Raw genomic sequence first — 24,912 nt, forward strand, 5'->3', positions numbered from 1 at the left:
GGAGAGAGTGAGAGAGAGCATGAACAGGGGGAGGAGCAGAGGGAGAAGTGGATTCTCCCGCTGAGCAGGGGGCCCAACCTGGGGCTCCACCCTAGGACTCTGGGACAATGACCTGAGCAGAAGGCAGACAGACACGTAACCAACTGAACTACCCAGGTGCCCCTCTTGTTGATACATACAGGGAAGGTCAGCTTGCCATGGCTGAGTCCCAGCTGTCATTAGCTTAGACATCGTATTCATGTTCTGTTCAGAGTTCATTGCTTATTTCTCAGGTTTGTGGCTTCAAATGAAACTGCTTCTATTCCCCATGATAACTGATGTTTAAATATTTTTCTGTCACTTATTCTATATTGTATAACCAGTCCACTGTGATATAACAAACATTTTTTATTATTATTTTGGAAAACTATATTCTTGGCTCTTCCAGGGAGAAGAGCTTATCATCTCTGTCACTAAGGATTACAATTGAGGATGATGAAATTATTAAAGAAGCTTAGAGACTTCTCTATTCTATAGAAGAGTCAGCATATATACTAGGAAGGCTCAGTCATTAAAAAATATTTTCAATTGAATTAATAAGTCAATTTTTGCATTCTCACATTAACTAGTGGACCTCAAAATCCGACCATGGCATGCCAGAAGAAAAGATTGCTGTGATGATGTATGTTTGAAAACAGATGCATATTTTTGTTGCTTCAATGAGGATTGCAAATGATAAAAGGACTTTGAATTGATTCAGAAAATTAAAAAATCAGAATTCTTGTGACTTAGTTTTTAAATAACAGAGAATGAAAATTCTTTAGTGCGTTTATATTACAAATATTTGTTGAGTCCCTACTCTGTGCAAGAAGGGGTCTTTTACTAAGCCCTGGGGAGATACAAAGTCCCTGCCTTTAAGTTGTGCATAATTTTAACAAGACCTGTAGTCTAAGATGTAAACTTGCATTTCTGGAGGAGGAATTTAATAATTGAACTCTGGTCATTGCTAACAGTATAAGCTTGTGTAAAATACTTCAGGGGTAAAAGCCAGATTGCCTTCATTACAGGTCAAAAGTTTATGAAAGGTTTATATCTGAATTTGGTTGTTAAAAAGAAAGGAATGCCGCATTCTTCACAATGCTACCATATTTATATGGCATTTATACAAAATTTGAAAAAAAATAATTTCCATCTTAGCCAAACATTTTGATCATTGTGTATTTAATGGGGTTTCCATTTGAGAACAACAATCATTAGTCTCTAATATGTTTCGTACTCCTGTGGAAATAAGACAAGGTGGATAGGAAGCATTCATCTTCACTAGTCTTTGGAAATATCTAAAGTAATTGAATAGCTCAGTCTTCAGTGATGGCCTGGTGACCACTAACTGTGACTATTTGCATAATAGTCAACTCTTCACTTCTGTAGTGATAACTGTTTGTATCTGATTAAAATTAAGACTGTTTTAGTTCTCTTGACTTTTCTAGAAGTTGCAAAAATTGAGATTTGCTGTTCTGCTTTAACCAAACAAATGCACACATGGGGATAACAATATGCTGAGTTTATGCAGATTTTACAGCACGAATCTGAATAAAATACCCACTAATAGATCCTTAAGGAGTAATAAACACACATGAATTTTCCTTAGTTGCACTTTAAAGTGATTTTAACATACTACTAGACCTTAACAATAATATTTAATTGACAAGATTATGCATTTGTATGGATTGAAAAGGTGGTAGATATCTAATTCCAAATGAATCATAAATTTTACTTTTGCATAACATGTTTTATTAATTTCTCTATGGCCAGGATATTCTACTTCCCTCCTGGTGAGAGTTTCTTAAAACATAGTAAGATAATTTAAACACATTTAATTAACATTTATCATCCATTTTATAAAGTAATCTGACTTTTGTCCTCATAAATACTCTCAAAATTTTTCTAGGTTATAGGCCATAGGAAGGCTATGGAAAGATACCTAATGGGATTTTTGTTGTAATTTAGGTTTCTTTTTAAGCATACCTTTCTTTCCTCTGTTGACCCTGTTCCAAAGTAAGCTGACAAACTGGATGATTTGTACCACCATATTAAGTGAAAATAAACCTAACACCACTACCTGATAAAATAAGGCTATAGGTTTCTCTAAGGCACCTTTATATTCCCAGTGCCTACCTAGCACAATACCATCAGATAGTGCTAGGTGCTTGATAAGTGGCTGCTGAATAGCTGATTAAAGACAGGGACCGTTGACTTCCTTTATGAAGTAGCATGTTTCTTGGGAGCCTAAGAGGTCAACTTATACATGTGGAGCTCTTTCTTTCAGAGAATAAGGGGAGAGATAAGTAAAAGATGCTAGGAATTATGATTTTGTTAGTGCTAAATCCATGTTCTCTTCTTTAAAATTTAGTATTTAAGCAGGAAGTGTACAAATGAGTGAAGCATTACATAATGACATTTGACTATTGATGATCCTGATAGATTAATGAGATATTTGCCCATTTTAGAAAATGCAATCGAGTGGGCATGTACAATATGCTGAGAATATAAAAAGAGGTGTTAATGCAAAGGACAAGATTGACTCTTTCAGGGCTATTAACATTTCTCTCAGAATAAGAACCTAAAGAAGATTTTTAAAACTTGGACTATTGACCTGATAGAAAGGACTCATTGTGCTCTTCTTCCTCTCAGTGATCGTTTCTGTCCTGTGTAACCAAGGAAGGGACCTGGGAAAATGCTAGACTGTGATGTGGAGTTAAACAACTATCTTAAAGACCAACCTAGTAAAAGAATGCTTTGTTTGCATGTCTTTCTCTTGATAGTGAGCTTGGGGACATAGTGAAGCTGGGGGTAAGATATGTCTTTTCTATTTCTCCTGTGAATATTATAGATATTTTATTACCTACATTTAATAGTGTAAATGAGTGAAGACAAGTTAACTACTGAAGTTATTTTCTCTTTTTTCCTTAAATTAACTTCTTATTAAGGCATAATATACATAGAGAAAAGCATATATCATAAGTGTGAAGTTAGCTCTTCATTAAGGTTTAAACTAAAACATTAGAGTTTGAAAGAATAACGCCTGAGTTTTTAAAAAGTTGTCTTTGAACTATAGTATCTTGAATTTCTTCTACCTTTCTAGGGTTTTTCTTGGCCCTTAGTGAGAATTTTGGAAAAGAGGGTGGTATTAGTATATAAAGTTCATGGAAGCAATTGCGCTCTCTCTCTCTCTCTCTCTCTCTCTCTATATATATATATATATATATATATATTTGACAGAGATCACAAGTAGACAGAGAGGCAGGTAGAGAGAGAGAGAGGAAGGGAAGCAGGCTCCCCACTAAGCGGAGAGCCCCATGCGGGGCTCGATCCCAGGACCCTAAGACCATGACCTGAGCCGAAGGCAGAGGTTTTAATCCACTGAGCTGCCCAGGCACCCCAGCAATTGCACTATATTAAAGATGAATGTTAGCAATGGTAACAAGGGGTTTTGTGTACTATCCTCATGGGACCTGAGAGAGAGAGAAAGAGAGAGAGAAACAGAGATGTAGGGGGAAGGAACAGAATATTTTGCCATCAACAAACAAACACACACACAAACAAAAACAAAGCTACATTTTTGTTCAATGTGTATCCATTGGAAGTTGGCGGGAAACATCTGGAAAGATGGGACTCTGTGTTCTCAAATACTCTTTCTTGTCCCAGAATTGTTCCTGATGAAAGTTGACTTTTTCTCCTGCTAGAGCTAGCTAGATTCTCTATAAGCAAAGATTTGCTATCCTTTATTAGCTGTAGCAGCCCCAGAGATCTGCTAAATAAGACAAATGAAAAGCAAACAAGGTGATATCAAGGTTTATTTGAAGTCACTTTATTATTATTACTTTTGATAATAATAGAAGTCATTGATTGCATCCACTGATGTATGAATAGGTATACCATTAACTACTCTAGTATACTGATGCTCAGAAAACTGGTTCTTGGGTCTTATTAAGATGGTTCTCACACTGACTTTTTGACACAAAGTGACTACTGTACCTTCAGCCTTGTGATAATAGCTCTGGAGCATATGAAAATTTAAATGTCATAGGCCATTCAGGACACTCAATTTGTTTGGTGAAAGATAACTAACAAATTGACAATCAATGAATAAGCAGTAGGCCATATACAATATGAGGCCCCTTTGTGATCTTCCAACTATGGCCAACCAAAGGAAGTTCAATACGCCAACTATTGCATCATGCTTTTGAAGGCAGGGTGAAACACAGTCAGTGTTTTAGATAGATGTTAGCCAAAAATGGGTTAGAAAAGGGATTGTGTTAAGGCATGAATTTCATCCTGTCAATGAGATCCTTCCCCTCCTCACTCTTCAGAATTAACTGAGATCTGTGTACAGTTTGACATGTACTTTTTGGTACTAAGAAGACACCACCTTGACTTGGAAGGATTTTCAGGCAACCCTTCTGGGTCCTTTATTTCTTTCACTGTAGACACTGTGGCTTGTACAGTGGTAACACTTCATACCAATGACTCAGCTATTCTTTGCACTAAAGAACAGGGCCTTCAGGAAATCCCCTCCATGTCCCCCTCTCCCTCTCGGATTGCTCTTTCTCACCCTGTATGTTCTATCTCTGTCTCCCTTTCTCTGTCCTCATTTACAAACAGTGGAAACATTCCTTCCATCAGATCAAAGAAGCTTTTTTCCTATTAAACCACATAAGGAACGAATTACTAGAAATAAGCATTAAAATGATCTTGACTTGCTCACTGTTTTTAACTCAGTAATAGACATTAATATGGTCATGATTTTCAATACAAATACGTATTTCCCATCACCAAAAAAGTTAAATAATCTTCATGAAAGAGAAAATGAGTCCCCCTGAGTGTCACTCTGTTTGCATATTAGCGCATAGCCGGGTCTCTGCCAAGTTGCTCTCTGACTGACTGCTGCAGATGCTCTTTCTCAAGTATTCTGAGTCATATCTTTAGTACAAGTCTTCAGGGACAAACAATAGCACCTGTTCCTCACAAGATATCAGGCCAGTTAGCCCATTCATGTATCTTTAATGAAGCTCTGGGGCAGATGGCAAAAAATGGCATCATCAACAACTTAGCGCAGAGAAAACAAAGGGGATAAGTGTTGAGGCAACAATGTTGTTTTACGAATAGGAAGAGACAGAGCCGGAGTGTTTCATGCGCATCTGCTGCTGTCTTGATGGTCTGAAAGATGTGTGGAACACCAAGCAATTAAAATTTCTGGGCATGTGGCCTGTTTGATGAAGTATGCGTCCCCCCCACCCTCTCCAAAAGGGTAACACTTTGGTCAGGGATTGTGGAAGTTTAAAATTGATGGACAACTGTGCTCTGGTACACGCAGTTCATTTCTTTCATGACGCACTGACTAAGCTTCACCTAGGAGGGAGTTCCTGGTTTCTTGTTACCCAGCCTGTTAGTGCTGACTTGCAAAGCAATAAAAATAATGCAGCTTCGTGCTCAGAGCTGTATTTTTGGCCACATCAGATTTTCCTCTTTGTATTAACCACATCCATTCTACCTATGGAATAATGAAAGGATCTTTGAATTTGTGCTAAGGGAAAGCTACGCTTTCAAGAAAAGAAGACGCTATTTGAAATTTTGATAACTTCTTGGAAAAAACATGTGGAGACTGGTCATTCTTTGATGGAATGAGGGGAATTCTATTAGTTTCTATTCTTTAGTAAAATATTGTTGGAAGTTGCTGTTTCCAATGTGACTGCCTTCCCTGGCCGGTCATCAGATGGGAAAATAGGATGATGGGAAGGAAGGGGAAAAGCAGGCTTATACTCTCCAGAGCAGGGTGGGGCTTTTCTGTATAATCACAGTTCTTTGTTTGCACTAAGCCCTGATACTCAGTGCAGTAAACTTAATTCACAACTTCCACAGAAGGAGAATATTTTAGATGCTTATGTGATTCTTGTACGGCTATCAAGCCCTCTTTCCTTATCTCTCCTCCCTTCCTTGTCCTTGCTTTCCATTCCTTACCACCTCCAATTAATTTTCTAATAAGTACAATAAATGGAAATCTATGAAAGGGGGAAGTTGTTGCTTTAATATAGGCTTCCTTCTCATATTATTTGCACTGGGCCATACTTTGTATAAAAGCTGGTAGTTGGAAGTATTCATAAACTCCCATTACCCTTGTGAGTTTTTAAGATACATAATTCTTTTAAAATAATATCACACTGGGGAAATCTGAATACGGTGGTTGGATTATCTCAATGTCAGGCCTCCGGTTGTGATACGGTACTACAGTTTTTTCAAGTTATTACCACTGAGGAGAGGGGACTCATGGGATCTTTCTAATCATTTGTTTTAAATGCATATAAATTTACAATTATATTTATAAAACTTCCAGTCAATTGTTATTATAAAGAATTATATTCCTTATCTCATTTAGGTCTGTCTAGCAAAAGATGATTTGATGGTTCATATAATATGGCACTTAAAAGTATAGACTTCGAGCCTAACAAACCTGGACTTGAACATGGCTCTATTTGGTTGGCCGAGTTACTGAGCCTCTCGTGATTTTGTCTTCATTAGGTGAATGAGGAGAATAATAGTAAATATTTCATAGACTTTTGAGGATTACATGAGACAGATCATGTAAATCACTTTCTCAGTGCTTGATATATAGGAGATACTGGAAAATATTAGTGGCTGTGATGAAGAGGATGATTATCATCACCATCATCATCACTATTATTACGTCCATAATTAGAGTTACAAGAGGAGCACTTCATCATCTTCCCTTGGCCTAGATTCTAATTGCTACTGGGTATCTTGGCTTGTCCTTAATAAGGGGCACTTTGATTTTTCACATCCTTGTTTTACTTAAAATAAGTTAAGGGCAATTTTTATCAATCAGAGCTAAATGATCACTGCTAATAGATGTATTATAATAAGTTATTGAAACTGATGACAGTAGATTTATGATCAAAATTTTCTGAGTACAAAATAAGAGAGAAGAAGGAATAAACTGAAACTGAGCAACATACTATCTGTACTCCAGCAATACAACTCTGAAATAGAAAGTCGTTTTTCAGACTCCCAAAGAGCATGTGTGTTCTCTTTTCTATCACTGAAGTCCATCTGATGTAGTGGAAAAAGCAGTGGTCAGAGAAATGAGCACTTCTGGATTCCAGATCCAGGCCTGTCATAGGCACTGTGATCTTAGGCCACGTCTTTTAGTTTCTCTAGCTACCTGTTTCCCTATGTGTAAATTGTGAGGTTTGAGTTAGATTAGTGATTCTCAGAGAGCGGTCCCTGGATCAGCAGCACCAAGTTTACCTGGGTACTGGCCAGGAAAGTACCCTCTCAGATCCCACCTAGATCTGCTGGTTTAGAGGCTCTGAGGGTAGGGCCTGCCAGTCTTTGTTTTAACAAGCCCTCTGGCAGAACTGGATACACACTGAAGTTTGAGAGTCACTGCCCTGGATTAAATTTTAGTGTAAATCTTAGATTGTTGGACCCAGCTCCCAGAGTTTCTGATTCATAGATCTGGGGTGGGTCTGAAAATTTGCTTTTATGACATTCTCCATCCTTGCTGATGTTACTGGTCATGTTCCACCCTTTGAAAACTACTAGGCCCGATCAACTCTAAGCTCTGCTCCCACTCTAATTTTATCCTCGCTATTGCTTTCACAATGTCTTCTGTCCCCCTTCTTACTTACTTTATCCCGCAACTTATTGAAACCGCCTCTGAATTCATGTTTAGCATTAAAAATTTCTAACATATCCTACTTTGTAGAGTGTAATGACTGGAAAAGAACTTCCCTAAATTCTTACAACTGGCGTTAATATGAATCAACTACAGCTCTTCAGCATTGAAGGCGACCCTAGATGGTTCACTTAATTATCTCATGTACACAGCTAGTTACAAAAGAAATATCTTCAGACACCAAAGTTCAGGAATCAAGATCCGATGCTTCATTGCCATTGATCTCTTTATGTTGTCTCATGTTCTGAAGAGCTTGGGCATCAGTGTAGAAGTAAAATTGTGTTTTCTTCCCAAGATTCTATGTAATGAATAGTAGTAAAGTTCCCAAATTCCATCTTCACATGATCCTTGTAGTCTTATCTCTTCTTTTTCATGGTTTTCTAGATACTTGGAATGGGATAATGCTCTGTGAGGCCTGGTTTCTGCTAAAAACATGACAAGTCTCTGCCTGTCAAACTGAATTATTTTGCTGGTTCATGTTTTCTTTTTCAAAGTAGAATTATGGGGAAGAGCCACTATTTCTTGCTCTTTTTTTTTTCTTTTCAGTAATTTGATGATTTTCTAGAACTGCATATGCAAACTATTGTAAGAAAAAAGCAAGGCTCTAACATTTCCTGAGCGCCTGTTCTTTGGCAGTCACTGTGCCACAAGTGTTACTTTTTGGTCTGTTTAATCCTCACAATAACCGCATAAGGTAGTATCATTAGCTTTTACATGAAGCAATAGGCTCAGACTACAGAAAGGTTAGGAAACTGTTCATGATCACATGGCCAAGGAAATGGCAGTGTATAGATTTAAGCTCCGAGATGTTTGACAGCAAAGCCTTTGTAGACATGGTAGATTCTGGACAGATGTGTGATAAACGAATGAATAAAGGAATGACTACATCATATTATCTTCCTAATGCTGAGTTTGCAAAACAATGGAATCATAAAGTGATTCCAAAGCAGACTCTGGAGATCATTATCTAGTCAGGGTTTTAGTTATGTTACCCTCTGAAGTATCTCCACCCTATGGCTACACAGCCTTTCCTTGACCACCTCTGGGGAAATGACACACAGGACCTCTTTAATCAGAGTGCTTGTTGAATAACTCATTTTTAGAAAGTTCTTCTTTACATTTAGATCCCCTAAAATCTTTTTCTTCTGTGTCTTGTTCCGCCCTTGTTAACCTCTCAGACTTAATCTGCTTCTTTTGCCGCACGAAGACAACCTTGTATCTTCTCTCTTCCAAGCTAAATAGCCCCCATTTTTTCAGCTACATCTCAAGATACGTAGCATGGAAGAATAACTTAATCATTGTTCATTAAAAAGAAGGAAAGAATAAATAAATACAATGCCTAGACTTCTCACTTTCTTGTTCACCTTTAGAGCATGAGGCGTCTGTGCTGTTCTAGGTCCATGCTAGGAACCATATTTCTAGAAGTAAATGAAACGATTTCCTTTGATCTACTCTTGCACTGAACAGCAGTCACCTACAAGAAAGACTGTTTTGTTTTCTGACATAGAACAGTGCCCTCCTCTTTGGCATCTCAGGTTTGCATCAGGTCACAGCAAGCTGGAGTTGAACAGCAAACCCAGTGCTTTTCTTCAGGGTTAAAGGCAAGACCCGGGCACGAGGGGATCAGCTCCAATTCACGCAGGCTAAGTTTGTACTCTCACGTACAAAACTCGGGCTTACCTCAGCTAAAATGGTAGAAATAGCTGCCCAAAGCTAGTTTCTTTCACGCCCCACTGGCAAGGTAGTAATTGCACAAAGACCTTTTTATTATAAGTTGATTTTCCTGAGAAATGAATTCAGAAAAATACTGTAAAGTGTTTATTTTTTGCTTGCCCTTTATTAACCCACATCTTAGGGCTTTCCCTAGAGAAAAACTGTTGGTAAATGAAACCTCTTAGACCTACACAGAAGCATTTTTGCACCATGTCCCTGGCTGTGGAGGGAACAGGGACAGGACAAGGCAAGTTGGCGCTATTTAAACAGGGTCATCGGCCAGTATACGGAATTTTGCCTAAAGAGAAATTTTAAGAATTTAAATGGGGGAAGGGTTTGGGGTTGGTAGAATTATTGGTAAATGTTTATATCTTAAACAGGATATAAGGCAGTTTTTTTGTTTGTTTGTTTGTTTTTTAATATGAGCAAAGAGCCCAAAGACCCAGTTCAAACTTAAAATCACTTCTGTGAGGACTTCCTAGTTTTGATCTTTAAAGAACAAAAGTCCTGTAGTTCAGCCTATAAAATCATGCACTAAAAGCCAGGACAAAACCTCCCTGTGATGCTCTCCTGGAATCAGGGTAGCATGCATCGAGTAAAAAAGGGAAAGCTAGGGAATTAAAATGTGATTTCACAGGCATGATTTTGTCATAGCTCTTATTTTCTTTATCTAGAATACAAATACTGATATAGAGTGAAGATTTTCTATTTTGCATTTCTGTGCTCTTTGATACATTTATTGAGGTCAAATGAAATTTGATATAGTAGGATTTATTATGAAATGCTCTCTGAATACAACTCCGTAATTACTGAGCCACATGGTAGTACATAAAGCTGTAAAACCGCTAAGCCAGACAAGCAATTTATATGTTACATCGAGGTGTGTATGGCAAAGAATATTAGTTTAATTGGGAGCCAAGATGTAGTAGCCCTAAATCTGAGGAGCTATATGTTTAACATAATGCGGCAAGGCTTTGAAATAAGACACCTAAACTGGGGAGATGCCGCTTTGGGAATATATAACAATTAGACATTATTTTCTGACCAAGGATACTAAATCCTGTTTCCCAAATAAAAGGCAGCATGCAAAGCAGGTGAAAGGGCAAAACCTTTCAATATTGCACCGTGTACGCAGCAAACTTATTTCTTCCGGTTGTTTTGTTTTTTTTTAAAAAAAAAAAAAGAAGGAAAAAAGAGCACAGTCAAGAGAAAAGAAAAGCATTCACCAGGATTTGGTGGAAGCAGGGATGAGGCAAATTCGCAGTGAGGTTATGTCCTTGGAGTGCTAATGTGATCTAAGAACAGGGACTTGGTAACTTTCACCCGTTTTCTCAGGGAGCAGATCTGGAATGAGGTCGGAAGTGGGTGGCTGTTTGGGTACCAGCACAGCGGCAGGAGTGAAAAACAAATACTTCTTGGCACACATTTGCTCTCTGTCTGATCATAGGCTCTCTTCTGTTTAGCAGGTTCAGGGTCACATGCCTCCGCTCATGATCCCAATTTTTCCACATGACCAGCGGACCCTGGCAGCAGCCGCTGCCGCCCAGCAGGGCTTCCTCTTCCCCCCTGGAATAACATACAAACCAGGTAAGTAGAAGGAATTTAACATTCTTTTGGAAATGCTCAGATCCCCATGTTTTTGCTTAGTAGTCACAACAAACACAGGAGCATACAAAGGAACTATGAATAAAAAGATCATAAAAGCTGATTGTCACATAAAATTCGAATTGGGACTTTAATTGGGAAGGGGGCACATTCAGAAACTCATTGGTTGCTAAAAACTTTTGTATTCTCTTTTTTCACTTGGTTTGTTCTGAATTCACAGATAGAATGCTACTTTCCCTGGGAACGACAGGTTTTTTTGTCAGCTCTCTCTCATACCTTCACTGTCAATAATTGTCTTTGGTTAAAGACCCTTCCTCCTCCTCCTGGGAGCTTTCGTGCTCTGGGACAGTAGTCACACAAACTATCAAATGTTACTGTTGTTTGTTGTCTGGTTTCTCCTGGAAGAAAAGTTAAAACAGGACTGATTTAATTAGCTCGCTGCTAATAGGTAAGCTACCTTTGGATTTGAGTGTAAATAATGAAGCATTCAGTAGTATTTTTCTCATTCATCTTTGAACCTCAGAAACAGGTCACATAACCTTGCAGTGAAATATGTTTTGAGATGATTTAGCAAATGTTATGATTTTTCTTTATTCCTCTGAGTTTACTGGACTCCTGGGGAATTCAATTAGGGACATAATGGTTTGAAGTTTCTTTCAGAGCCTCCTTGTAAACAGGGCTTTAAATGTTTAAAGATATGTTGCCAAAGGAATCCAATGTAAGAAGATAGTCAAGTAAATAAAGTCAACCTTAATTTCATTTGTGCATTCTTTGTAAGTGACCTCAGCTCAGAAGTAGTGACCTTGTTCTACTCATTAATAATTTCCGTGTCAAGTTCTTTTTAACATATTAACCTGATTATATTAGCCACCAAATCCGAGTACAACAAATCTGAGTGCAGCGGGTTCGTGTAGAGGGTTTATAAAGTGAACAAAGGCCTTTTAATGTGCTTAAAGTAATAATAAAATCTAAATCACTTTACTGAAATCCTCAGTAAGGAAGCTTACTAAGTAGCATAAAAACAAACCTAGTGAATTTTAACATCATTTTAATTGCTTATTGCTATCAATTACTCTTTTGCAATTGCTAGATGTCCACCTTTCTTGTGAGAAAAGGTAGGATGCCTGTCAGAACTCACAGGTTACAAGAAATAGAGATATTAAGGAATTGGTTCATTTTAAGGACTGACTTTGAAAATTCTTCAGATGCAAATTAGTCAGGTCTGGTTTTACCAAAGATTTTGGGATACCTGAATAAAACAAAATTTTATTGTTTAACCTGTCAGATTTTGATTTTTCTAGAGCCAGATTTTTAGAGCAAGGTATATTCCCTATAAAATTGGCACCCATATTAAGGACAGGAGTATATTTTGTCAGAGACTATGTTTCTGTCAGTGCAGTGGTTCAGTCCTTCCCTGATCTCTCTAAGCAGTTCTGAACTATTTCTCCATCTCGACTTCCTCTGGAACATTGATGTAAGCTCAATTTACTTGTTTACCCTGAGTCCGAGTTGTCATCCCTCTATCAGTCTTAGAAACTTTTTCATCTGTAGAAACCCTTTCTTCAGTTTCAGTGCTTCTAAAATTTAAAATGCTTCACATTTAAAAATCAGGGATGAGCCTTATTTTCCACTGCACGTAACAGTGACATAGTTGACCTGTTACCTAATTTTGTTAAAACAATAATGCCATTTTTCATGGGGAAATGTATTGTTATATAGTTAATGAATCTGGATCACTTCTAAAAGAATTCTTCTCACATGGCACTGAAGAGACCGTAGTAAGTAACTAAGGAGAATATGGAGATTAGAAGACTGGTACCCATACGTGTTATCTCTGTCGGACAACATATGTGCAGCAGACAGTAGTGTTCAGGGATAGCAGGATTATGTGTGATTATGGCGGCTAAAACCTGTTGGTTAAAGCATGACAAGGATCTGGGCATGTAGGACAATTTTTAATCATAAGCAAGGCTGATAAAATAAGTTATTTTCTGGTGGCCCCTAAGTTACATCAGAGGATTTTTATTAAACAGAATTCTAAATTCTTAATATTTTGGCTGATCCAGGTTTTATAGTATATCAAATCATATTTTAAAAGATTAAAATTATTTATTCTTATGCAGTTTGCAGAGAAATTACATACTTGGGTGACTTAATCTATGTGGTTTTTCTGTCCTTCACATGAACTGGGGGAGTAGAATCAATCGTGTTGGACTGGAGTCTGGACTAGGAAAAATTTTTTGCTCCAAACTGATCTGAGATAATTTCATTTGAAATACATGTGAAATGATTATTAAATTTTCAGAAGGGAGTAGTTCTGTCACATATAAAAGATGTGAAGTGGTGGTATAACCTTATATTTTGGTCCCTTGGACAAGAGGATGAGCGATCGCAATTTTGATCTTTATTAATTACAAAATAAATGGCTCTCTCTGCTCTTTTCTACCTTCCCATAACCTGAAACAATCCCGTAGTGTTTGTGCCTTCAGCTGATTGAATAATTGTCTTGATTTCTAGAAAGCACGGGCTGAGGAAGATGTTCATGTCAAAGTTGACTGTTTCTGAATCAATGATTAGGACAGTCTGAACAAATATACTTAGGGCTATGTTCCTTCTTCCCTTCAGATAATTTTACACATTGCTCTGGGCATATCAGGGTCCTGGTGTGCAGTGAACACCAAACAAGTATTCCCACTTTGGTGGGTTGCTGAGAAGCCATATGACCTAGGGATTGTGCAGTTTCAGGGGGACTATCTATCAGATTAATATCTGTAGACATAGCTTTATTGAGTTTTAACTCTTTTTTTTTTTTTAACTGACTCTTTAATTAGACACATCATTCTAGGCAGGGTCCAGAACATACACCACAAAAGTTTGGTCGCTTAGTGCTCTTTCAGATCATGAAACAGAGATGCAGCAATCCGGGTCAAGAAAAATGTGTTTAAGCACCTATGTTTAAGAAAATTGAAAGAGTAAGCCTCTTTCATAGCTGGCAATGTCTATGTAAAACAGGATTGAATTGGCTATAAAATAAAAATAATGGATAACCTCTTTCATGTGCCAGGGATGGTGCAGCTGACCCATGGACTGAGTATAGTTCGGATTTTTTAAATTGCTGCTGGAATAGTCCCCTTGGCTTCCTTGGGGATTCTGGGAATAGGATCTCTGCCTGCCCCTGGCTTTCCACCCACTTGTTATTATAATATAATAACTAAAGTCTCCTGAATAAGTTGCTCTGTGCCAAATACTGTGCTAAATATTTTACATGGATTATTTTATGTAATTCTTACTTGAACATGTCATTTAGCCTTGCTGAGCCTCACATTTTTGTCATCTAAAAAATATGCCTACTGCCTGGTGTGAGTGCGAAGATTAAATTTGTTACAATATATGTAAGTTCTTTGAAAATTCTAAGACACTAGGTTTAGGGGTAAAGTCTGACCGTGAAACTATAAATTTAACAATATTAAACTACACCCTTATCTATTAGAAATGTCCAAAAACTGAGCATTGGACTGAGATATATTATCCCTCTGCCTGAAAACAAAAATAATTTTTACAAGTACACCTAGTGCTTCTTTTATTAAAAAAAAAAAAATTCCGGTGAAATATACATAGCATAATACCCAATATTTTAAATATTTATAAAAGTGCAATTCAGTGACATTAATACATTTGCAATGTTGTGTAAGCATCACTACTATTTATACCTAAAACTCTTAATCATCTACAATGGAAACTTTGTGTCCATTAAATGATAATTCTCCCTATCCCCTAGTAATCTCTATTCTACTATCTTTCTCTATGAATTTGCCTATTCTAGATATTTCATGTAAGTGAAAGTAAGATCATACATGTTTTTCTATGTCTAGCATATTTCACTAAGCATAATGTTTTCAAGGTCCATCCATATTGCAATATATATCCAAAATTCATTCTTTTTATGGCTGAATAATATCCCCTTGTATATGTATGTCAATATCTATATATATATATATGTATGTGTGTGTCTCTTCATATATATATATATTATATACATATATAATATATTATGTGGATAGGCAGTTTGTTTATCCATTCATCTGTTGATAGACACTTGGGTTGTTTCCACATTTTGGTTATTATGAATAATGCTGCTATGAATATTGATATACAAATATCCGTTTGAGTCCTTGCTTTCAGTTCTTTAGGATATTTGTGTAAGAGCAGAATTGTTGGGTCATATGGTAGCTGTGTGTAACTTTCAGAGAAACTGCCAAACTGTTTTCTACAGAGGTTCTGCCTTTTATCCTCCCACCAGTAATCTAAGTGTTCCAGTCTCTTCACATCCTCACCAATACCTGTTACTTTCCAACTTCTTCAAAGAAATTATAGCCATCCTGGTAGATGTGAACTAGTATCTCCTTGTGGTTTTGATTTTCATTTCCCTAATGATTTCCCTAATTATTAATCATTTGGGGCATTTTTCATGCACTTATTGGAAATTTGTATATATTTCTTGGAGAAAGTATTTTGCTTAGTTTTTTTTTATTAGTATGTTCAGTTTTTAATTAAGCTGTTTTTTGTTATTGAGTTTCAAGAGTTCTTTATATATTCTAGATACTAATCCCTTATCAGATATATGATTTGCAAATATTTCCTTCTGTTCTTAGGTTGCCTTTTCACTTACTCGATAGTATCTTTTGATGCACAAAAGTTTTTAATTTTGAAGCACTCCAATTTATATTTTTTTTCTTTTGGCTTGTGCTTTTGTTATCCTATCCATGCAATTGTTGCCATATACAAAGATTTACTCCTGTGTTTTCTTCTTAGAGTTTTATAGTGTTAGTACTTAAGTTTAGGTCTTTGATCCATTTAGTTAATTTTTATATGTTATTTATTCTTTTGCATGTGCATATCCAGTTTTCCCAGCACCAATTGTTGAAAAGATATTCTCTCCTCATTGAATATTCCTGGCTCCTGCGCCCAAAATCAATCTACCATATATGTAAGGGCTTTTTTTTCTGGGCCCTCTATTCTGTTGCTTTGGTCTGTATATCCGTTCTTATGCCAGTATCATACTATTTTAATTACTAAAACTTTGTAGTAAATTTTAAAGTCAGGAATTATAAGTCTTCCAAATTTATTCTTTTCAAGATTGTTTTGGCTATTGGGGTCCCTTGCAATTCAATATAAGTTTGAGGATTGGGTTTTTCATTTTTGTGATAAAGACTTTTGGAATCTTGATAGATATTTCACTGAATCTGTTGATTGCTTTATCGATATCTTAACAATGTTAAGTCTTCCTGCTGATGAACATTTCCATTCATTTAGGTCTTACAAAAATTTTTTCAGCAATGTTATGTAGTTTTCAGTGTACAGGTCTTTCACCTCTTTGGCTAGATTTATTCCTAAGTATGTAATTATTTTAGATGCTATTATAAATAGAAATGCTTTCTTAATTTTCTTTTGGAATATTCATTGCTGGTATATAGAAAAACAAAGGATTTGTGTGTGTTAATTTTACTAGATTGCCAGCTTTTGCTAAATTTGTTTATTAGCTCTAGTAGCTTTCTTGTGGATTCCTTGGAATTTTCTGTATGTAGGATCATGTGATGTGCAAATATAGAGATAGTTTTACCTTTTGCTTGCCAATTTTGATTCCTTTTGCCTTCCCTTCCTTTACTTCTCTCTCCCTCTCTCCTTCTTTCTTTCTCTCTTTTTCTCTCTTTGTCCCTCTCTCTCTCCCCTTCCTTCTACTGTCTCCCTCCCCTTCCCTTCCCTCCTCTCCCCTTCCCTTCCCCACCCTTCCCTTCCTTTATCTTCTTCTTTCTTGTCTAATAGTGCTGGCTTGAACTTCCAGTATAAAGTCATATAGCCTCAGTGAAAGCAGGCATCATTATCCCATTCCTGATCTCCGAAATTCCAGTCTTTTACCATGAATATGATGTTAACTGTGGACTTTTCATAAATATCATATTAAGGAACTTCCCCTCTATTCCTAAATTTCTAAGAGTTTTTAATCCTAAAAGGGTGTTGAATTTTGTCAAATGCCCTTTCTGCATCAATCGAGATGATTATGTGGTTTTCTTCCCCTTTGCTCTATTAATGTGATGTATTACATTGATCTTTCTGTGTGTGTTTGAGCCACCTTTGCATTCCTGGGATAAATCCTGCCTTGTCATGGTGAATAATCCTTTTAATATGCTGTTGGATTCAATATACTAATATTTTGTTGAGGGTTTTACATCTATATTCATAATAGATGTTGATCTATAATTTTCTTTCCTGTGATGGTTTTTTCTGACTTTGCTATCAAAGTAATACTGACCTCACTATTTTATAGTTATGAAGTATTTCCTCTCCAATTTTTTTGAAAGTTTTGGGAAGAATTAGTATTAATTTTTTTTAATTAATTAATTATTTATTTATTTAGGGATGGGGGAGGGAGAGAATCTTGGGCTCTATCTCACAACCCTGAGATTATGACCTGAGTTGAAATCAAGAGTCAGATGTTTAACTGACTGAGCCACCCAAGTGCCCCTAGTGTTAATTTGTCTTAAGTATTCAGGAGAACTTATTGGCAAAACCATCTGCTCCAGGACCTTTCTTTGTTGAGAAGTTTTGTTTGCTGATCCAATCTCTTTACTTGTTGTAGGTCTATTGAAATTTTCTATTTCTTCTTGAGCCAGTTTAGGTAATTTATGTGTTTTAAGAAATTTGTCCATTTCTTCTAGATTGTATAATCTTTTTGGTATAAATGGTTACTCAGTGGTTCTTTTGAATTCCTTTGTTTCAGTTAGCATTCACTGAGTAGCATTTATTTGCATCTATATGTTGGGGGAGTGCATATGTGTTCATATGTGTATGTAAATATATATATGTACATATATATTCTTATTTAATATTCTTTACAGCTCTAAGAGATAGGTGACATTATATCTATTTTGTTAAAAGAAAAAAGATATGAATAATCAAAGAAGTTGATTAAATTTTGTAAGCTTTCCCATCTAGAAATTAGTGGAGATAGAATTCAGACTGAAGTTCTCTGATTTGATATTTTATACCCTTGCTGACATGGTTTAAGTGTGTATGATATTTAAAAAATCTAGCTCTTTATCGCTGTGGAAAATATGTAATTTATATGTATGGATTCATCCAAGGTGGATTCTTCTTGTAATGCTAGCTATTTCTACATCTTCCAGAATATATAAAGCTGAGGTTTGTAACCACTGTTACTGGAATACTTGAATAATTAAATTTATCTACTTGAAATCAAGATAGTTTTTTTTTAAGATTTTATTTCTTTATTTGACAGAGAGAGATCACAGTAGGAGAGAGGAAAGGAAGAGATCACAGAGAGAGGAAGGGAAGCAGGCCCCCTGCTGAGCAGAGAAACCGATGTGGGGCTCGATCCCAGGACCCTGGGATCATATCCAGAGCCGAAGACAGAGGCTTTAACCCACTGACCCACCCAGGCACCCTGCTAGGGTTTTGTTTTGTTTTGTTTATTTGTCCAATTGTCCCCAGAACAAATTGAAAGTTGAATTTTATTTTTAGGATTTTAAATATGTCATTCATTACCTGCTAACTTTTTCTGCAGTGTGATGCCTCATAAAGATAAATTCAGATTGATTACAACATTGTTTCAGGATATAGAGGGATTGTAACATTTTGCTATTCTTGATACAGACGTCCAGAAAAGAAGCAAAGTGGCAGTCCGAGTCTGTACTGGTGGTTGTGAATGAAATATTTCCATATTGTAGCAAGAATGAGGATAACTTATAAAAGTGGGGTCTACCCATAAGTTGTTTGGCAACTCAGGTAATTTACCATTATCCTGTGATGCCACCATACAATAATCTGTGAGATAGTTAGGGATATGTAGTGTATTTTGATTCCATTTTAGAGGGTAGAAAATGAAGTGTGAGATTTTGAACCAGTTACTGAAAAGTCATTGAATCCTGTTTCCTAGGTTAATGAATTTTTATTTCTCTACTCCTTCCAGCCTCTCTAAATGATTTCCTCAGTAGGTTAATTCTGAAGTTAATATCCCAGGAGATTACAATCCAGTCCCTTGTCTTTCTGAAGAATCAAAGGAAATGGACATATTTTTAGCCATGAGTTTTTTTTACTTTTTAATAAAAATGAAATTGATATTTGAACTACAGACACTAGGAGTATTCCAGCAGGAGGTAGCCTGCGTCTAATGGGTCCTAGGTTCTTAGTACAAGTTCCTCCTTTTCCTGTGTTTAAGTTTTACTAAGTTCTGACTACTTTTCACTTTTCTTGAAAATGAGGAAAAATTACTTTTCTCATTCAGAGACTCTTGCTGTAGAGCTATTTCGGTTCCAAAGGAATGTTACCTATTGTGATAAGTGAAACTAATGTCAGGCAAATTTTCCATAGGTTTTAAATCCTGTTTTGTATTTGTTTTGTAATCTTCAGTTAAAAATAGTCTGTTGGAAAATCTAGAAGGCTGGAAAGACGAATTTACAGAATGGGCATTATTTCCCAAAGTGGCTTTTGGAGGTTGTCTTTTTACACTAGAAGTAGCAAGGGCCAGATTACAGTAGTGCCTAAAGCCAACCTGTTTCAACAGGCTTCATCTTCCTTTGTACAAATTTAGAAAGAATGGATCCTCACGCAAGCATTTCAAATCCAGAGACAAATTTGAAAAAAATTGCTACAACATGTTGACTGATTTCTTGCCAAGTCAGCCACTGAGAACGTGTACTTGACCAACTCTTACAAAGAGAAAATTAAAGGGGAGGGGGGTGAAGCACATAACTTTGTTATTAAAAAATTAAAACTCGCAATACCTGAAATCCACCTCCCTCTTAACATTCTTCTGTGCTACTTTTAACCCCGTTCTTTTCTTCACTCTTCTCTTCCTCCCCTGCCTTTCCCTTATCCCTTTCTTCTAATCATTCTCTGTAATATACGCTGTTGCTCTAATGTATTCATTTTTACTTTGAGTATTGATTCAGTGATATGTTCTGAAGAAACAGCTTTCAAAAGATTGTATTCCGATACACAGATTCTAACCAGCAGAAAGGTTAAGAACATTTAAAAAATATGCATGTCAGCAGTGGAAAGAAAGCTGTTTGTAGCCAGCAGGTGAGCTGGAGAGTACTACCGGGTGTGGTAGAGATAGTAATAAATTAACTGGCAAGCCAAAAACTATATAAAAAAACATCAGCCATTTCATAGCATAGAAGCATGACAGCTATGAAAAAAGGAGTGCCCCAGGGAATTCTTTTAGAGTTTGATTTTTTTTAAATATGTTTGACATGAAAAATGTTTTAGTACAAATAAAGCAACTGGTATTAAACTTACAGGGAGGGGGGTTGTGGTTTAGAGTTAGTATGAATAATGCATGATATTTAAAGAAAGAACAGCTCTAAAATGTTCCGGGAGGCAGTCCATGTTGATGGTTGGAATGGTGATTTTTTTCCCCTATTTTTGAAGCATCATTAATTCAGTATCGTTTTGTGATTTTTTTTAACCTGATAAGATATCAACCAAAGACATACTATTTGACTTGGATTGGGGGTATTCTTTCTTCAGATAATTTAGTTTAAATATCAAGAAGAGCAGCCGGATTATTTAAGCATAAAGTGACAGTCATTTACTATAAAAAATAATTTGGTCTAGTTATCCTTTTTAAAAAGCTCATGTAGCCCTGCAAACCAAAATCAACCTCATGGAAGGGGAAAAACAAGATCAGATATTTTGAACATTACTCCATAGGAGACCAGCACAATCTAGTGTTAGTGAATGCATTGTCGCAGTGCTCCGTATGCAATCAGAAGCCAATTGTTACTGGACTGTGTACAAGCACACACTGTGCTCAATGGTCTGATGAGGTATTATGGATATGATGCAAAGAGACTGTGTCGATTAGAAGCTAACAATTTGTTAAAAGTGAAAGCAACTTAACATTTACATTGGGCCAGCTGAGGCGCCCTTGGTGTGGCAAGCCCGATGAGCTCCAAGAAACTGGGGGGCACCACGGAGGCTCCAGGTATTAGTGTCCACACAGAAAAAAAAAAAAAAGAGAGAGATTTTACTGCTTTCCAATTGACTACCTTTATTGCTGTGATTCTTTCTACACTGTCTCTTCATTATTACATTCAGCTTTCAGTGTGGAAAAGTTCATGCAAAACAGCATGATTATTATAAATGTCAAAAATGTGTGGAGGAACAGCCTATTAAAATATAGCCTAGAGATAGTACATAACACCGACTTTAAATAAGTAGCTGCAGCCAAAGTGATACTCCATTAAATCACTGATATTGTGTAATTTATCCACGAGTATTAATTTTGATTTCCGTCACCACTATCACAATACGTTCCTCATGACTTTCTCTTGGATCTTCATGTCGCCGCACGTGGCCTGTGTTCTCGGGTCACAGAAGGTTCTCTGTTCCCATTTTTCGTCATGGGATGGAGGCAGACGTTAGGATACAGCATCAATCTCTGCTGAAGCATGCTCAGTCTCTATCAAACACTTAATGCAGCAGATACCCCGTGTAATATGTGTGGCTGTTGAACCAAATCATTCAAAGAGTAAGTGGGAAGCACCTCGTGTGCCCGATTCTCTACTAGGTTCCATCAGAAGTTAATCCAGAAAACTATGGTTTCCACTCTGGCAGAGATACCAGGCATTTCACAGAATGTTGGCAGATAAGATTAGCTCCCTTCTCGCCCCTATCAAATTGAAGAGGTTGCATTTTTAAAATTTTTTCTTTGTTTTTTATAAAAGAAAGTTTAGGGTTATGGACAGTCAATAGCTCATAATCTTTTTGGACTCTAATACTCTGCTTTGCCTACCAAGCCAAAACTTTTTTGTTGTTCCAACATAAAAACCTTAATACTTTCTCAGTGAACTGAGTGTCAGCCTGGCTTTAAGATATTTTTTTTACTCTTAAAAAAATGATGTATTACAAGATTTGTAATGGAGTGAACATGCTTGAATTGCACATTTAATTTTTTTAACATCACATTCATGTTTTGCCAGTTTGCCTACCAGCTATCTGTTAACAAAAAGTTCCAAGGCAGCACTGCAAGTCTATGCCCAACTAAGCCTTTTGTTTCTGCAGATGTTTGGGCTTAGAGCAATGTTGTAAAGCTCAGGCAATCCAAGGACCATGTTTGTACTTGTCTGCTGCGATTCCCTGTGCATTGTCTAAACCTGTATGCATTGTTCTTTCCGACAGGTGATAACTACCCTGTACAGTTCATTTCATCAACAATGGCAGCTGCTGCTACTTCTGGACTCAGCCCTTTACAGCTCCAGGTAAGTGCCAGAAGAAAAAAATGTGGGATACCAGCCAGTTCTTTAGTGGAAAACTGCTAACCAGCTGTATGCTAAATAATGGCCTGAATGTTAAATAATTTTTAAGCGTAGCCTAGAAGGATTAACACCTTGTGTACTTACCATACTGAAAATAGAAGAAAAAACTGCCAATTTCAGTATTTTTAAGGGAAAAATGGTAGTATGACTTAATACTCTATATTTTCTGTTGGGTGAGTTATTGGTTTTACATTTTTATTGCTGGCTGATTTTTCAGCTTTTTCCTTATCTCTTTTCCATCCATGTCTCCCTTTATGTTCAGATGAACTTTTACATGTAAACATCAAAATAGAAAAGAATGTTGGGCATTTTCCTTCTTGCAGCTTATAGACTAGGAGTTGTAATCACCAAATTACCTTAACTGTTTGGTAAAATGTCAATATATTGTTCTGGAATATATGTACCCTCATTCTCATCGTCAGCTTCATGCCATGCCAGAAGTCCAGGCATGGCATCCCACCACATTCTGGATTAGGGTTCTGTACTTATGCAGTGAAAATGGGGGAGAAAATGTTTTGGAGGCTGGGTAAAAGAATCATTTGCACCTTATCTTCTTCAAAGTGAAGTGAGAGGTTTATAATAGGACCAGGTGATCTTTATATCCTTCTAGCACTGCCATTTTAATGGGAAATTGACTTTTAATATGAATATGTATTTTAACAAAAACAGAAAGATAATATCATTAAAATAATGGTTAAACCTTCAGTATTCAAACAGTTAGAAAATATGTGATAGTGAAGAACTTGAATTTCAACACAGTGGGAAGTTTAAAGATAGTCTTTTATTCTTATAATTTACTGTGATTATTTTTGAGTTTTCTTACAAGGGAATAGCATCTGGCTAGGCATTTTTTTTCTTCTTCTTTGCTATTCCCTCTATGGCTTGAATATAAGAAATGTGCAAATATTTTACCATGAAAAAACATCATTGTGAGTCTTTTCAAGTGGGTCTGCAAATAAATAATTTTTGCAATACTCTGAGTTTTTGTTATAAGCCTCATCCAGAAAGCTGGGACAATGTTACCCAATGTTACTATAGACTGCCGAGCAGAGCTAGACATTTTGCCTCACAGGAGCAGGAATCCTGCCTCTCTTCCAAAACTTCACCTTCCCCACTGCTAACACTGGAACTCACTGCAGTTGGAAAAATCTAAAAGAAATCTAAACGAAACCTCCCTCATAATAAACCTAATCCGTGTCTCCTTCTCCGTATTGCTATGCTACAGTGTCTTCTCGAGTCAGAGGCAGAAGTATGAAACCAGTACCATTGCTTGATCCTATAACCAAGTTTCTGTGAAAGACATGTCTGGGCCCTCAGCCTTCTACTTTCTATTCTTTGGTGTGGTCAGTACCCTGGATTTAGAAACATATGTTCTGTTTCATGAGTTCTGACAGTATGTTTTGTCTTTTTTTTTTTTTCTGAATATGCTACTAAACAGAAGGGTCATGTCTCCCACCCACAAATTAACCCAAGGCTAAAGGGCCTAAGTGACCGTTTTGGCAGGAATTTGGACACCTTTGAACATGGTGGTGGCCACTCTTACAACCACAAACAGATTGAGGTATGAATGCTTCCATTGGTGCTTCATTGGGTGGGGGACTGGATTGTTCAGTCATATTCTAGGCTTTTTTTTTTTTTTTTTTTTTCTTAAAGTGGCAAACATTCGACCTAAACTAAAATGTGACCTTTCCCTTCTTCTCTTTCCTAAGAAGGCTCATTTTTGCTCCTTTTTTTTCATAGAAGGCGGCAAGCCTTAAGCCAATGCCCCTAATGACTTAGGTTGTTTAATGCTGTATATTGAGGCAAATTCTTTACAAGGAACCATCTTCAGAACCATCCTTTTCCCTGACTCTCTTTCTCCTTTTTTATATAGTGCTGTATAATGTCTATAAACATGTAACATTTTTAAAAAGATCTCATTTGTCCATAAAACAACCCTGCAAAGTTGATAAATATAATTCTGCTTATATAGGCAAAATACTGGAGGTTCAGAGAGAACAAGGATGCACAATATTCCTGGAGTCAGAGTTAGTACCCACGATTTCTAACTGTCTGATTCAGGTTTCTGAATTTTGTTTTCTCTGGATGAGGTAGGGCCCAGTGCCTGGGCCTGACTGGTTGCTTGTTGCCCCGTGAATGTCTATAGTATCCCTTTCATATTTAACATCCAGTAAAGCTCTTTGTTGTTTTTGTGGGATATTCTTACCACTTGGGAGAAGATAGCTTTTATGGCTCTTTTGAAAACCAAGCCCTTTTCTTCTATAGGGGTCTAGTCCTCATCTCTCTAATTTCATGCTTGATTTCTCTCTCATATCACTGGAGTCCCTCTCCAGGAATATTAGCTACTGAAGGGCTGCCAGCTATCTGCTGAATCACAGAAAAAAAAAAAGAAAAAAAAAAAATGGAGACAGGCTACCTCAGACTGAAACATGCTTTAATTTTCTGGGTTAGATTTAATACTAAATGTTATGTTCAAACCTAAGATGGGAAACTCAACTTGAAAGAAAGAAAGGAAGAAAGAAA

At 36.7% G+C, this 24,912-nt stretch overlaps 1 protein-coding gene across 11 annotated transcripts in view; it reads left to right on the plus strand.

Annotated features, from left to right (window-relative positions):
* SOX6 (SRY-box transcription factor 6) overlaps positions 1-24,912 on the plus strand; it is a 596,201-nt gene that overhangs the window by 459,745 nt on the left and 111,544 nt on the right. For 6 of the 11 annotated variants that reach the window (XM_059407840.1, XM_059407831.1, XM_059407851.1 and 3 more), the window contains 3 exons: positions 10,909-11,032; positions 22,253-22,332; positions 23,828-23,950. In XM_059407840.1, the coding sequence (XP_059263823.1) occupies positions 10,909-11,032; positions 22,253-22,332; positions 23,828-23,950 (327 nt within the window). The remainder of the gene's footprint in view (positions 1-10,908; positions 11,033-22,252; positions 22,333-23,827; positions 23,951-24,912) is intronic. The other 5 variants (XM_059407826.1, XM_059407810.1, XM_059407866.1 and 2 more) reach the window with 3 other exon arrangements.

This window comes from Mustela nigripes, chromosome 1, assembly GCF_022355385.1.
Source record: "Mustela nigripes isolate SB6536 chromosome 1, MUSNIG.SB6536, whole genome shotgun sequence".
Lineage (NCBI taxonomy): Eukaryota > Metazoa > Chordata > Mammalia > Carnivora > Mustelidae > Mustela > Mustela nigripes.